Raw genomic sequence first — 14,547 nt, forward strand, 5'->3', positions numbered from 1 at the left:
AGTATGGGGACGGTGAGGCCTCCACGGCAGCACAGCCGGCCACGGGAGGCAGGAGCATGCGGCACGACCGGCGCTGCTTTGGGCGGCTGGGGGACCAGAGGTTGAAGAAGCACTACGGCCGTTGGATGGACATCGTTGACCATGCCATGCCGAGAGCACCAGGGCGGTGGACGACGGCGAGGCCTACGAAGGGAAGGACACGGAGCCGGGGAAGACACGACAGTGGCTGCCCACGCGGTGGAGAGTACGAGGGTTGACTGGTTCGGCTGCCGTCACCGGAAAATAACAGGAGGGTGGGTGAGTAGAGGGATAGATAGGCCAGGGATGCGAGTATGATGGGGCCGTGAGGCCTGCCCGGCAGCACTGTCGGCCATGGGAGGCGGGAGCAGGCGGTTCCGACGGCGCTGGTTTGGGCGGCTGGGGCAGGAAGATCAGAGACTCAAGAAGCACGATTGCCGTTAGATTGACATCTAACGGTCTGACGCTGGTAGAGTCGATTGTTGATTAAGTTTCTTTTTTGAGAAACCTTGTGTACGCATGAACTTAGTAGGCCCACAAGTTAGCCTTCAAATCTGTGGCAGACAACATAAAGCCCATTTGCTATTTTTTATAATTTGCAGCCCATTTGCTAATTCTTAAGTGATTTATTACAACCCATTTTCTGCCCAGGACCACGGTCAAAAAGTTCAACCTTATTTTGCATATTTCGGTGGAGTCCGAACTGTTGTAATCCCGAAATGATAAACATTTTTTAAGAACCTATTGATTTGCCAAAAAATCATTTTGTTTTTGTAAGCAAATAAGACATGGGACAATTGAGTTGGTTTAAGGGAAAACCAGTGGTAAAAAAATTAGGGCTAGGTGGGAAAAACAACAAAAATAAGGATGTAAATATGAAAAGGGAATTTTATGTGTTTTCAATATAATGATACATGTATATGAACTAGTAAAACTATAGGTAGAGATTAGAAAACAGATGTAGGACATGCGTTTCAAGAGGATAATAGAACTGGGTTGTGTGTTTGATTCAGTAAAAAAACTGCCTGCGGATGTTGTAAGACAAAATATAACTAACGCTGGCGGGCCAGAGGCCAGTAGATACATGCTGGATCTTTGTGCCCCGTTGTCGTCATGGGCTGGGCCTGTTAAAAACAAAACCAACCCTGGGCAGTCTACAGCCCAGTTGAAACTTGCTCGACCTAAAAAAACAATATACGTGCTCAATAAACGAGAGAATTCTGTAAGTACAGACTGATAACTAGGATGCAGCACAGATATTGTTCTTCTATCGTGATAATAAGTGCATGCACTTGTTTCAAAAAAATTGGAGAACTGGGAATTCGAACGGCGGGTGCTTATGCTACCCATCAAATAAAAATCAGGTGCCTGAAAATTAGTTTTGAAACAAATGATTCAGCTTTATATCCATGTTGACCCTTGGCATGATGGTTGGAAGCAAATGCAAGTTCATACCAACAGATCGTTAACAACAATACCAACTTGCGCACGACAAGGTAGTACAACTACCAATACCAAACTAACTTATAATCTTTTTACTCCTAGCCCTAGTGTTCGTCTGGTAGAAAATCTTGCAGAGGACGAGCTTCCGCTCCTTCTCTTGCTCCAGGTCCCCGAGGTGGTACTGGTGCATCACCCAGTTGGTCCTCTGCTGGTCGAAGTTCTTGTTGGTGTGCAGCACCAGAACCTTTTTTGCTGCCCGTCTGCCGGCCGTTGACCATCACCGGCAAGGTATTGCCGGTCTTGTGCCACATCGCGTGCATGCCACACTCCGACTGTATCCTGCGACGCGTCCACGTGCCCCTTTTGAACGCCCTGGAATTGCACTGAAGAAATGCTTTCTTAGGCCACTCAGTGTGATACCTGCAGTATTGTGGAATACATGTTTTAGTGTACCTAGTTGGCATTTTCATAACATCTTTGGCATGTTGCAGTCACTTGTTTCACTTTTTATTAACTGTCAAATTGTAATTGCTTCACCAGGTCTGTGTCTAAAAAGAAAAATAGAGCTATAAACAAAGGAATATGTTTGTGCAAGTAGACGGCCGATCGGTGTCTTACCTGGAAGTTTCTCAGCTTGGGTGTAGCATATGTTGTGCTCGCTGTCGATGGTTGGTATGAACAAATCGATGAGGGACTGAAATCTCGCGCTGTCAGCACTCACTTTGGCCTCAAGGTGCTCTCTCAGCTCCTAATCCGTGGGATCGAACATGACGCCAGCCGGCAACACCGGCCAATCCTTCTTCAACTTGCATCGGTAATTCCAGTTATATGGTACTCAATGTATAATCAATCGACTGTTTTAAGAGAATGATGAAAGATTTTGATATATAGTGGTACTCCAAATCTGAAGTCCAGAATACCCGAATACACCATCGGGATTCTTGTGTCACCTCACGCGAAGTGTGTTGTCACGTCAATTCAATGTATGGACATGATGAATAATTTGACCGACGTATACTAGTACTGCTACTGTACTGGAGTACTTACTAGTCGTATTTAGTGTCACAATTTATATATAGGTTTAACTAACAAGTACGCACTTGACGTCTAACTTTTATATATATATATATATATATATATATATATATATATATATAGGTGGGTCTATTCTAATAACACCCTTATGACCCTTATTCTAATAACACTAGAGCCTAATTCTGCTAACACCTTGCGAACTGCGCACACAAAAAAAACTAACCTTATCCCAACCACGGTGCTACCCACCCCACTCATCTCTCCCGCCGTGCTCCTCCATCCCACGACCCGCCCCACCCACTCCTCTCTCCCCCGTGCTCCTCCATCCCATGGCGCCGCCGCCTCCCTCCCCGCGCCCCCGCTGCAGCGCCGCCGCCTCCCTCCCCGCGCCCCCACTGCAGCACCGACGCCGCCCTCGCGCACCCGCGTAGCCGTCTCCCCAGCGCCCTCGTGACCCGCGCGCCTCCGCGCCGCCCGGGCCATGGATCCGGCCATGCCGCGGTGGTCAGGCGACGGATCCAGCCCCGCTGCACCGCCCAGGCGCCGGGGTCGAGCGCCGCCGTTCCCCAGCGCTGTCCCGGCGACTGCCCCCAACCCCCTCCAACTCCCCTCGTCCTTGCCCCCCGAGCAGCAACATGGATCCGGCGGGCGGCGCACACCCTTACCTCCACCAGCCCGAGCGCCCCGCTGGCGTGCCTCCAGCACTGGCTCTGCGCGCCGCAGCAGTCCACTCCTCCCACGCCGCCCACACCCTCCCATCTACCGGATCAGGTCGCGGCTCCCCTCGTGGTCGTATCTTCCTCCCCTCCGGCAGCTCCACCCCGGCCCCAGCGGAACCACTCCTCTGGCTCAAGATCCATGGAGGTGAAGCCTCGATGGTGCTCACGTCTGTGAAAGCAGTGCGCTCAGGTGGAAACATATAATTTTGTTTCTGCTCACCAATGGCTCCCCGTGCAGTCCGGCGACCACGGACGTGCAGCTCGCAGGCATGAGATGTGGATCAGTGCTCCTGTGGGTGTAGTTCATGAGCGCGCCGGTGACGATGGCAGCAACGCAGTGCACTCCGGTAGTTGCCGTGGTGCACTCTGGTGGCCGTTGTGGTACAGCTCAGTGGCTGGCCAGGTGAGGTTTGCTTTTCCTCTGCTTGTGGTTAATCTGAGCACGAGCTTCATCACCTCGGTGCTTTTGTTGTGCAGCTTGGTGACGCGACAGGTGCAGTCAGCTGAGCAGACACTCTTCTCCAAGCGAGAAGAGGAGGGCGATCTTGGTTCCTGTCCACGTGCAGTTTCAGGCGATGCGCCCATGCGGTGTGGAGCACATGTGCATGTAGTCCGTCGGCCATGCGTGTAGTACAGGTCGCATACTGGTGTAGTTCGTCGCTGAACCTGTGTTGTAGTTTTAGGTCGCATAGTGGCGTGTGTGATGCAGTTTTGTGTCTCCTCTCGGGTGGACACATAGCTGCACCCCAGATCGCCCAGTACTGTAACCCCTTCGTTCCTTTACTTTTTTTGCAGGAAAGAAAGTGGTGCATTTCGGTTGGATGTCCCGTTGGAGTTTGACCTTGTGCCATTTCAGATTATATTGTGCAGTGCGACATGAGTTTCTCTGCTTGGGGTGCTCTGGTACAGTATATACTTGTATGGCTGTGTAAAAAATATATGAATTTGTGTGTTGAGCATTCTGAAGCACTGATGTTATTTTTTTACTTCGAGAAAACATGATGTGGTCCATTATGTGGTGGTTGGTAGTTTACTTTGTATGAAGGGAGAAAAAGAAATTCACGTGAGAGGTTCACTTCTTTTTTGAATGAAGATTATTTTTGTGGGACTATCGAAAAATATGGAGTTGAGGTTCACTAGCAAAAATTAATGTGGTTCACTTCTGAGAGTGTTACAGTGCATTTTCAATAGTGGTCTGGTTCACTTGCACCCGATTGTTTTTTGGGACGATCGAAAAATATGGATTTGAGGTTTACTAGCAAAAATTAGTGTGATTCACTTCTGAGAGTGTTAAGTGCATTTTCAGTAGTGGTGTGGTTCACTTGCACCCGGGATGAAGCGCAAAAAACTAACTAAATCATTAGGGAATCAACAAAAAAATAGTAATGCGGTTCACTTTGATATATGTCGAGATTCACTTGCCCTCGTCTTTGCGGTGCACTATCGTTCATAAAAAAGTCAAAACAAAAACAACAAAAACTCGGATGAGAAAAATTACGTCCGACAAAAGAAATTATGCAGCTCGCTTGCCCGTCCGATGCAGTGCGGTTTTCATTCTGAAGTAGTGCGGTCGGCCGTATGATGTTGTTCATCCCGTAAGTGCAAAAAAATTGCTACGAAAGCGAAAAAAAGTAACGCGGTTCACTTCTTAATAGTGTTGTGGTTTATTTACACCCGATGTGAAGTGCACTCTACTTTCTCGTCCTTGAAAAAATTACGTTTGAATAAAATAAACCATGCAGTTCTCTTACACGTTTGATGCAGTGCGATTTTCAGTCGGATGAAGTATCCACGTCGATTTAGGTGTCGCAAAAAACAGAGTGTCCGCATTTCGGTAAATTTGAAATTCCTCTTAAACCGTAAAGAATTACAGAGAGTGTTCTACATGAAACAGTTGCGCCTCGTCAATATTTTTCCAATGGCGTATTGTTTGAATCATTCCGATCAGCTGCTTGTACAAATTTCATGAAAAACGGCCGCTGCTACTCGTCGTCCGCCGCACGATTTTCAAAATTAACTTAAAACCATAAGGAATCTCAAAAACATTTCAACATATGAAAGTTGCGCCTCGCCCATAGCTTTTCAACGGTATATTACACGCCATGTTTCGACAAACGGTTAAAAAACTAGAGCAAAAACAGTACCGAAAATTTGAAAAAAAAATGAAAAACAGAATTCCGCGATTTAGTAAATTTGAAACTGCTCTTAAACCATAACGAATTAGAGAAAACAATATTTATGAAAAAGATGCGCCTCGACGATATCTATCCAATCGTGTATCGTTTGCCTCATTCCGACGGGCGGTTTAGGAAAAAACGCGAAAAAACGCTTGCTGCCATTCTTTGTGGGCCGCACCGTTTTTGAAACTGCTCTTAAACCGCGGGGAATCTCGAAAAGTGTTCAACATGGCGAAGTTGCGCCTATTCCGTAGCTTTTCGATGGTATATTATACGCCTCGTTCCGATAAACGGTTAAAAAATTAGAGTGAAAACGGTACCAAAAAAACACTACGCGCAGTTTTTTCCGAGACGAAGTTCATTAGTCTCTGTAATGCAGTGCTCTTCCTCAAGAAAGTGCAGTGCCCTCGCGTTGAGCATGCAGTGCGAAAGTGTTATCGGAATAACTATTCTGATAATATTATCAGAATAGACGGGTATATATATATACGGCTTCTGCACAGCAGCTCCATCATCATTATCAGTACATCCTACGCACGTGAGTTAGGATGCACTTGATCCCAGGAAGGTATCTATCCTTCAAACCAGAGGAGTGCTTCAAACTAACAACAGTACATAATATCCAACAAAAGAGGGTCGTGCTACAGCAGCAGAATACATGGCTCAGTCTAGATATCAGCACGAATCAAGTTGTGCATATTTGCTGTTGGCATGAACCACATCGCCGCATGTTGGGTTTGCAAAAGCCATCCATCGCATGGAAGATGAATGCCTTTCACACACTGAAGATTATCTGGCAACAAGCTGTGTCGATGAATCTCTGGATATGGTGATTCATGAAACCCATGGTATGATGTGTAAACACAGCCCCCTCGCGAATGGAAGTTGCATAGCACAGTAATCATCGCCGGTGATATGATCGAGATTGGTTGGATGATCGGATAATTGAGCCCGAGGAACAAGGAGTGGTTGCCGAGGCTGTAAACCCGCCTCCAGTTGAATACGCCTGGCCCAACGGAGCTGGGATCTTTCTCGAACACGAAGCAGCCATAGCCATCAATGTCATGAACGCCCCACGCATTGTACTGCATGGGGTTTGATGTAATGGTTTGGTTAATTTGGTACGTGTGAATGAGCATCAAATGACCGCTGTCAGCTGAACGAGCGATAAACCACCATCCATCGGCTGGTATGATTCCAGGTCCTGGAATCATGAAGGCCAGAGCATTTGCGTCTGCTGCAACAATTCAAATTGGAGACTAAAAGGACAAAAATAAACAATCATGTTCAAGGTATGTGTGGAATTAAGATTATTATAACAGTGACACATATCATAGACAGAGAATTGCAATGCCGTGGTCATAACCATACCCCAAGTTAAAAAAATAAGACAATGGCTTTCATATTCTAGCAATATGTCATGGTTCAAACATCATGTAACAATAAGAGGAAAACAGCTATGACAGCGCCTACTCATATTCTACCATACCACTTACTACTACTGTTCTCATATCAACTCTAAGCAATAACATGCGTTGTTGTAAAAATCTTGTAAACGAGAGTAACATATAGCAATCATGATGTTATGCTCATAATATGTATTCTAACAATCATTAGATGCCAATTGTTCTCATATCAACTCTGGCAATAACATGTGTGGTCATAAAAATCTAGAAAATGAGAGGAACATATAGCAATGATGTGGTTATAGACATGCTATGCATTCTAAATTTGTAACAAATGAACAGGCAGTCGTATTCATAAGGTAAAGATGAGATGAGATAGAACAATTACACGATGATAGATTCCACCAGTATAGGCAGCCAATCTGTGCGTCGACTGCGTAAACGATGCCATCGTGCACTATAGCATCAGATAGAAATGTTGCCTCAACAGGATTGATGATGAGCCATAACATGTATGGCGACCGGATTCCAGATAGACTAATCCCATGTTGAACAAGGCAATGAGCTTGTAATCCATGTAGTCTTCTGATGGTGTGGGCACTTTGCAGATTACAACTTTCTGCAAACAGAGGTCGAGCCAAAAGCTTGACGCGTCTCATGCGTAGTAGGCAGGAGTGTCCGGCGGGCCGCGAGGCTCGATGGCGGCGGTATCCAACGATGGAAGGGTGATCTCTCGCTAGGTGTAAATATCCACGAGACGCCATGGACTACCGGTGTGGTGGATGAGGACGATCCAGTTGGCCTTCATGCCCGCCCAGTAGTGGCCGCGCATGAAGGACAAGTGGACGGGTAGTGGTAGCATGTCCAGGGGCACCACGACAACCTCCGTAGGATCGTCAAGTCGGTGTCTGGGCCACCTACGAGGATCGGGCATCAGCAAGCAGGGTGTCTTGAAAAGAGCCGGCCGGTTGCAAACGAGTAGATGGTACAAAGACACAGAGCATGCGGCCAGACGGAAGGTGCTGAGTAGGTCCATACGACTACAAATCTGCTCCAAGAGAACATCGGGGAGGGAATTCCAATCACGGCTCTGCGTGTCAGTCGGTTCTGCCATTGGGGTTTTCGGTGCCTGCGAGCCAGCGGGGAAGTGGATTTGGGCGGGCGAGCGAAGAAGCTTCTCCTCGTGTGGCCGAGCAGTGGGCGGGGGGATATGGTACGTGCGAGCTACCAAGGGAGATGGCGCTGGCGGGCGAGCAGTGAGAGGGGGTAAATGGTGTGCGGCCGACGATGGGGAAGAGATGAGGAAGAAGAAGAGATGGCAGTACTGGGTAAGGCTGACTTAGTAACACCAACATGCTGGTTCAGCTTATTAATTACGTGTCCCATCTGCTGCAGCGTGTATTGTCACTTCACTGCGAAGACTAGTTGAATAGTTCTCTCTGACCGAGATGGGAATAATGGATCGCGAGGACTTCCTTTCTACAGTATCCCTATGCCTCTACGCTCACTTCACTCATTTTGCTCCGTACCTAGTCACTTGTTGAAATCTATAGAAAGACAAATACTCCGTATTTGGGAACAGAGGGAGGCTTTTACTCCGTACTATTTGGGAACAGAGGGAGTATCACCATATGGAGGGAACAGAGGAAGCTTGAAATATGAACATGTCAATGGGAGGGAGTAAGCCCCATGCATGCATGCAACATGCAACACTCAAACGTATGGACGCACGCAACACTCACGCACCCATGCGGCACATAGCACACGACGCAACACACACGCTCACGCTCAAGTGCTCAACCTACTCCCTACGTTCGTGAAAGCCTGTACATTTAGAGATTTACACATTGACCAGGGCATAATTAACGCCCAAAAGTAGCAGACTTTTGTGTGCATGCGACCATTGAGATAAGAAGATTAAATGAAGGCCGTTGCATGCTGTAATTAAGGATAGACATGTAGCCTATACCTACAGCACAAGTTGGTGCATTAGTCAATCAATATCGATTTAGATTAAAGGCTAAATGCATTGGAAGTGTAGATGTACATCATGTACTACACTCTTTGTTTTATAGCCGATGTACACTCTTTGTTGGAAGACCGAGGGAGGACACGTGCATGCACTCACATACACAGCCAGGGCGGTTCGCGCGCAAGGGTTGGACTCGTGTCGCGCCTGCGTAAAGTTTTGTTTAACTGATTTCTTTGCTCTGCCAACTGACAGGTGGGACCCGGAAACCAGGTGACAATTTAACCAGTCAACAAAGTGCCACGTCGATTATGTGGCCGGTCAGTAGGGTGCAATACGGTGCTCTACGATGAGCTAGTGATCGTATAATCGCCGCAAAACTATATATAGTGACCGTAAAGAGCGTATTATCACATAGGTTGACCGCCAGTGTATTTTTCTTGTTTCAAATTAAGCCATATTAATCAGAAAGGACGCAATATGGACTACTACTACTAGTACTAGTACTGCTTTTATGTGTCCCATCAACTCGCCGAACGAGGAGAAGCTTGCTTACTATGCCTCTCGCTCGCCCACGCGTGCGGTGGTTCGCAGGACGTGGAGAGGGTTTTGACTACAGCGCCCTCTCCCTCCCCCTCTCCCTCTCCCTCGCCCTCGCCCTCGCGGTGGACGTGTAGCAGTTCAATCGGTGTTAGATTGCCAGAAGCATATTGTACTGTAGTATCATCATTGTTGGATCTTCCGAAGAGGCGAAGAGCCAAGTGCAAGGTTCACACGAGTATGAACTGTTGAACCTCCCGAAGAGGCAAAGAGCCAAGCGTAAGGTTTTATAGGAGTTGTCGTCCTAGTAGGAGTGTACTACAACTATAGCGAACGATGCTACTGTATGATGCCGCCACGTCACGTATATCCAAAGTTGTGCCACCTTTTTTTCTCAAAGAGTGTGTTGGAGCCCGTGCAACAGCTACACAAGTTGCATGTACACATAACACATTTACTAGTAATAAATTCTAAAGGACAAATTCCAGTATGCCACACAAGTTCATCTCCAATTCATGTGATAAATTTGTGCATGACTAGTCTACATATATTCACAGTGCTACCGTTCACAATTACCGTACTCCAGTTACACGTTATAGATGGGCTACATGTCCTCCTCCAGGTTCCAGTCCCAGGTGTTCTTCATGGATGGCACGATCCATAGCGGTGGGCAACGGGAATCATTGTCGCAGCTTTCTAGTCCGGTTCCACACGATGGAGACTCATCCAAGCTGAAGCGACATAAATCAGGGATAGCGTGTCCCAGCATGTCGTTCATCTGGCGGTGCGCACTGAAGACACAACCATGCTTCATGAACGGCAGGCCTTCCATGTCGTGCACGGAAGGTGGCATCCACTTCACAATGGGGTAGCTGTCCCCGATGAAAAGCGAGTACTCTCCAAGAGTGTTCCTCGGCACCCACGTAGCATCAAGGGGGTCAAACTCGGCGCCGTTCATCTGGTACACGCGGCATCCCAGATCTGGACACATGGTGACATACATAGTCAAGGTCCATGCATAATAATGTTGTGCTCAAATATGGCGGTCAATAATACTATGCAGCAAATAGTACTACTCCGGTATAGAGGAAGTAAAATAACTAGCTTATTATATATAGCCACTCTTGGCTACATGGATGAGATAGTAAGACATGGAAAACAAAAATGGTGGCCGCTAGTGGGTTCAAGTCTTCAAGGGCCTAGCTAGCTATACGCGTCCTCCAAGGTAAAAAGTACTCCTACTAGTACTACAAAGTATACTACTAGTACAACAATGAAAGAGAAGGCGAGAGGGTTAAAAAATGGAATACCTGGGTAGATGGTGACGGTCCGATCGTGGTAGATTGTGTGACCATGTTGCACATCAGTGGTACCATGGGTAACGACTGCTAAGATAGTTGATCCCAATATGCCAAAGTCAGCTACAAGGTTCCAGGTTAGACCGAATCGGGGATGCAAATGCACATCCAGGATCGGCGATCTTATTTTGATCGGGGGATGAATGGTCCCTGCAAAATAATGGTGTACCGTTAGGGATGCAAATGATGGTTTGTCCATTCCGTTTGTAATCTCCTGTACCGTAGGATGGCAACCAGATGAAACAAGTCCCCTGGCTTGTCACCGCGAAGATGCAGCCTAGATGGCGCATGACGTCTTCGAACGTGTAGGGGTACAAATCTACCGCCACCAACATGCGCCAGCCTTTGTCGTTACTGCCTCTTGCATTGATGGCAATCCTTATGTCGAACACCGCGATGAGATAGTAATCGTCGTAGCCGCATCGCATTGTCGGCGGGTCCGCAATTGCTATCTTCTTCAATCTCATGTAGGCATCATCATACGTATTCAAGCCCAGCCAGTCCGAAAGGCCGATCCCAATGGTGGAGAAGGGGTCTACCGGAACGGCCGCACTGCTGTGGATGTCGTGCAAAATGACGGTGGTATCCGGCCGGAGGTATGCAAGCCAATCTTCGTTGGCACCGATCCAGACCTATATATAAGACGGTGGGCAGCGGAGAAATTACGGGATGGAAATGGAATAACTAAGTACTACATGATCAAACTCCATTACTGACCTGCTCATCGGACAAAATCCGACTACCTCTCAACGTCGGCAACTCTAGCGGAGTCAACGTGCAACCATGGCCAGGGAGCGGTGGAATGTTCGAAGGATTGTCCCATAGAAGAACCTTCTCCTCGAGGACGCATGGAAGACCAACAAGCATGGCCTGTTTAAGCTGCGTCTTGAAAAAGTTGGTGCAGGAAGCACCGAGTCTTGCGGCGGTGAGGACGTTGGAGCGGCGTGCGATTTCTCCCACAGGATCGTCGTCCAAGGTCTCCCAGCCCCGATGAGGAGGAGAACCGCCTAGTGAATCCATGGGAGCAGCGACGAACTTCCTTCTCTTCGGGGGGAGGGGAACTAGCGAGGAGGAGATAAGAGCGTAGTAACCGCAGGGCCTCGTCCCTTCCAACTGTAGACCGTTCCTCAGTGAAGGCGTGATGCTATTATTTACTACTAGTACTCCCTCCGATTCTTTTTACTCTGCGCATAAGAGCAGACCCGGATACCAAGGCAGGGGCTCGCTGCATGCTTTCTGGATGGAAATACCCCTGGCACAAGGATGGGAGGAGCTAGCAGCTATAAATGCCCCATGCAGCCCATTGGCTGTCCGCCCGCGTTCTCCTCTCTCTGCATGCTGCATGTATGTCTCCCTCTCTCTCACATGACTGCATGCGGTGGCTTTGGCCTATGAGAAGCTCGCGTGGAGATAGAAATCTTCTCTCCAGAAGAGATTTTTTTGAAAGAAAGGGATTATGGAACATGATGGGATTGCATTATACTGTAAATAATAGCACTAGTAAGAAATTTTTGGCACTAGGTAGTAGTTTTTGGCGTGGATTAAGAAATTTTGGGTATGTTTTTGCCATTTTTTGTACACGCCAACTAGTGTCAAAAAATGTCTTACATTATGTGACGGAGGAGTACGTACACGTACTGTAGCAGTACAAGTACTACTTTTCTCAACTAGTAGTGCGATGTACTATACTTCTAGTCTAGTCTAGTATAGTGCTCTAGTTTTGAACTCTTGAATCTCAGGGCCAAGGAGCTACAGTTGGAAGTGGAGGGTGCTACTGTTCTCTAGAACCATCGCTGTACTATCAATGCAGGGGAAGTGCACCTGTGTAGTGGCCTAGTGGGTACTCTCGGTGCTCTATTCAGCCGCTCCTCTCACGTAGCTGGCCTACTCAGCCGCTCCTCTCACGCACACACTAGCAGCCTGTTTATCAGCAACGGTTACTGCGGGGGAAGAACATTTGAGTTATTTGATACAGCGAGACTAGTCTTTTCGCTTCCATTTGTGGAGGTGTAATGGATCTCGTTGAAATTTGTTAGTAGTTCCTTCTTTATGAATGAGATGAAGCAAAGCTTTTGCCTCCGTTTCAAAAAAACACGTCAAGAGGAATTTCTTTTATAGTAGAGCCGATAATGGAGTGAAGTCCATGCGTGCAACGCCACAAGCTACAGAGTAGTAGTACTTCCTCCGTCTAGGTGTGTAAGTCATCTTACGTTGTGCATCGCGACCAAGGCCAAGATAGCTCCGTCCAGCTACTTGTCTACAAGGTTTGCTAGCTAGATTGGCACGGCAGCGAGGCGGCTTGCTCGCGCGCGCCGCGCTAAGGCCAGCCATCTTGCTCGAGCGAAGGCCAGCGCGACGGCTTTCTCGCTCGTGAGTCACGCTCGGGCCAGCCTGCCAACCCGTGCGGAGGCCAGCGCGGCGTCCGACCCGTCCGGCGGAGCGGCGGCCAAATCGCTCATCACCGGCGCCACTGACGAACACGCATCAGTACTGTTTGAAGTAATGTTCAGGAAAAATAATTATTTGAGGGGGAATAACAGAATAGACGGTCAGATGTGGGTCCCTCATGTCAACGGGTCAAACAAAATGTGTTGGTTTAAGCCGCGTCATCAGCACGGACGTGTGGGCCAACCCTGTCATAAATGGGTTTAAACGAACCTAATCGGTAGGAGTACTAGGTGTAGTTTTTGGCATGGATTAAGAAATTTTGGGTATGTTTTTGCTATTTTTTGTACAATAGATTCTTCCTAGGGCTGGTTGAATGTGGTAGTTTTTTGTTAAATACTCTACATATTGTAAGTAGGAGTGAAAGTTAAGCTTTGGAAGCCAATAAGCAAGGCTAGTTACATAGTGCATACGTGTACATGATTGAAAGTAAATATCAACCATGAGTGACTAATATCTTGATGGAAAACTCGAAACTATGGAATACTACGAAAAAATGCATGGTTGGAAATACTAGCAATGTTCTTGTCCGTTGCAACGAATCATAATTAGAATAATACTTATTCACAAACTTGGTACAAAACACTCTAATTTTGATATACATATGTCACTAGAGATATATTATGTTTCAATTAGAATATATTCCTTGGGCTGTTTTGGTGAGGTCAGGGAGGGATGTGGTTTGTTTTAAGATACTAATTATGGGTTTTTCTGCAAATTGGTAGACAAGTGGGATGTTGGTGAGAAAAGGCAACAACTTACCTCACAATCATTAGATGTAGATCTAATGGTCAGAAATGACGGATGGCAGACACACCAGCATCACCAACTTAGTCTTGTGTAGGAGTACTAGCCAGATCCGTGCATTGCACGGAACATCAAGATGCATTTTTTTTATAAAACACTTGTTGTGATTGACCCTTGCGGGAGTAATCCCATGTGTATAAACTAATGATATCTCGAGAAATATGAGATAAGGTGAAGAGGAGTGGGGTGTGGTGGTGGTTGGTGGTCAGACTGAGCGGAGGCATGGGGATTGACGACGCCGGCAGCGGCCACCAGGCCAATTTGTTCCAGAGGCTTCCTTTCTTAATTGCTCAACAATGAGGTTTGCTGGAGATAAGGATGAACGAGGGAAGGCCTTGTCTGCAAATGTGGAGAGGGGTGCGGGTATCTTTTAGTTTAATTTCCATCCGTCAGATATAGATCGGACGGTCTATATTGCAAGATGGCACACGTACCATCATCACCAACTCGGTTTTTTATAAGAGAAGAAATATAAGTATGGAGATACAAACGTATTATCGATACTTGCTTCCGTAAACTAGCATCTACATTCTATTCAACGCCTCGGCATGTGGGGCCTTAGCACAATGACTTCTCGACTGTGTAAAACAAAGATTTTCCCATCGCCGACAAGGAGGGGGTGACGGCGGC

At 47.2% G+C, this 14,547-nt stretch overlaps 1 protein-coding gene across 1 annotated transcript; it reads left to right on the forward strand.

Moving 5' to 3' along the window:
* Window positions 1–2,724: 2,724 nt before the first annotated feature.
* LOC147980554 (uncharacterized) lies at window positions 2,725–4,201 on the forward strand (the record flags this gene model as incomplete). The annotated part of the gene is made up of 2 exons (XM_087515660.1): window positions 2,725–3,360; window positions 3,454–4,201. Coding segments are annotated over 2 exons (1,029 nt in total), but the record flags the coding sequence as incomplete, so codon positions are not given.
* Between the last annotated feature and the right edge of the window lie 10,346 nt (window positions 4,202–14,547).

This window comes from Triticum urartu, chromosome 3A (genome assembly GCF_056163025.1).
Source record: "Triticum urartu cultivar PI428250 chromosome 3A, HENAU_Tu73, whole genome shotgun sequence".
Classification (NCBI taxonomy): domain Eukaryota; kingdom Viridiplantae; phylum Streptophyta; class Magnoliopsida; order Poales; family Poaceae; genus Triticum; species Triticum urartu.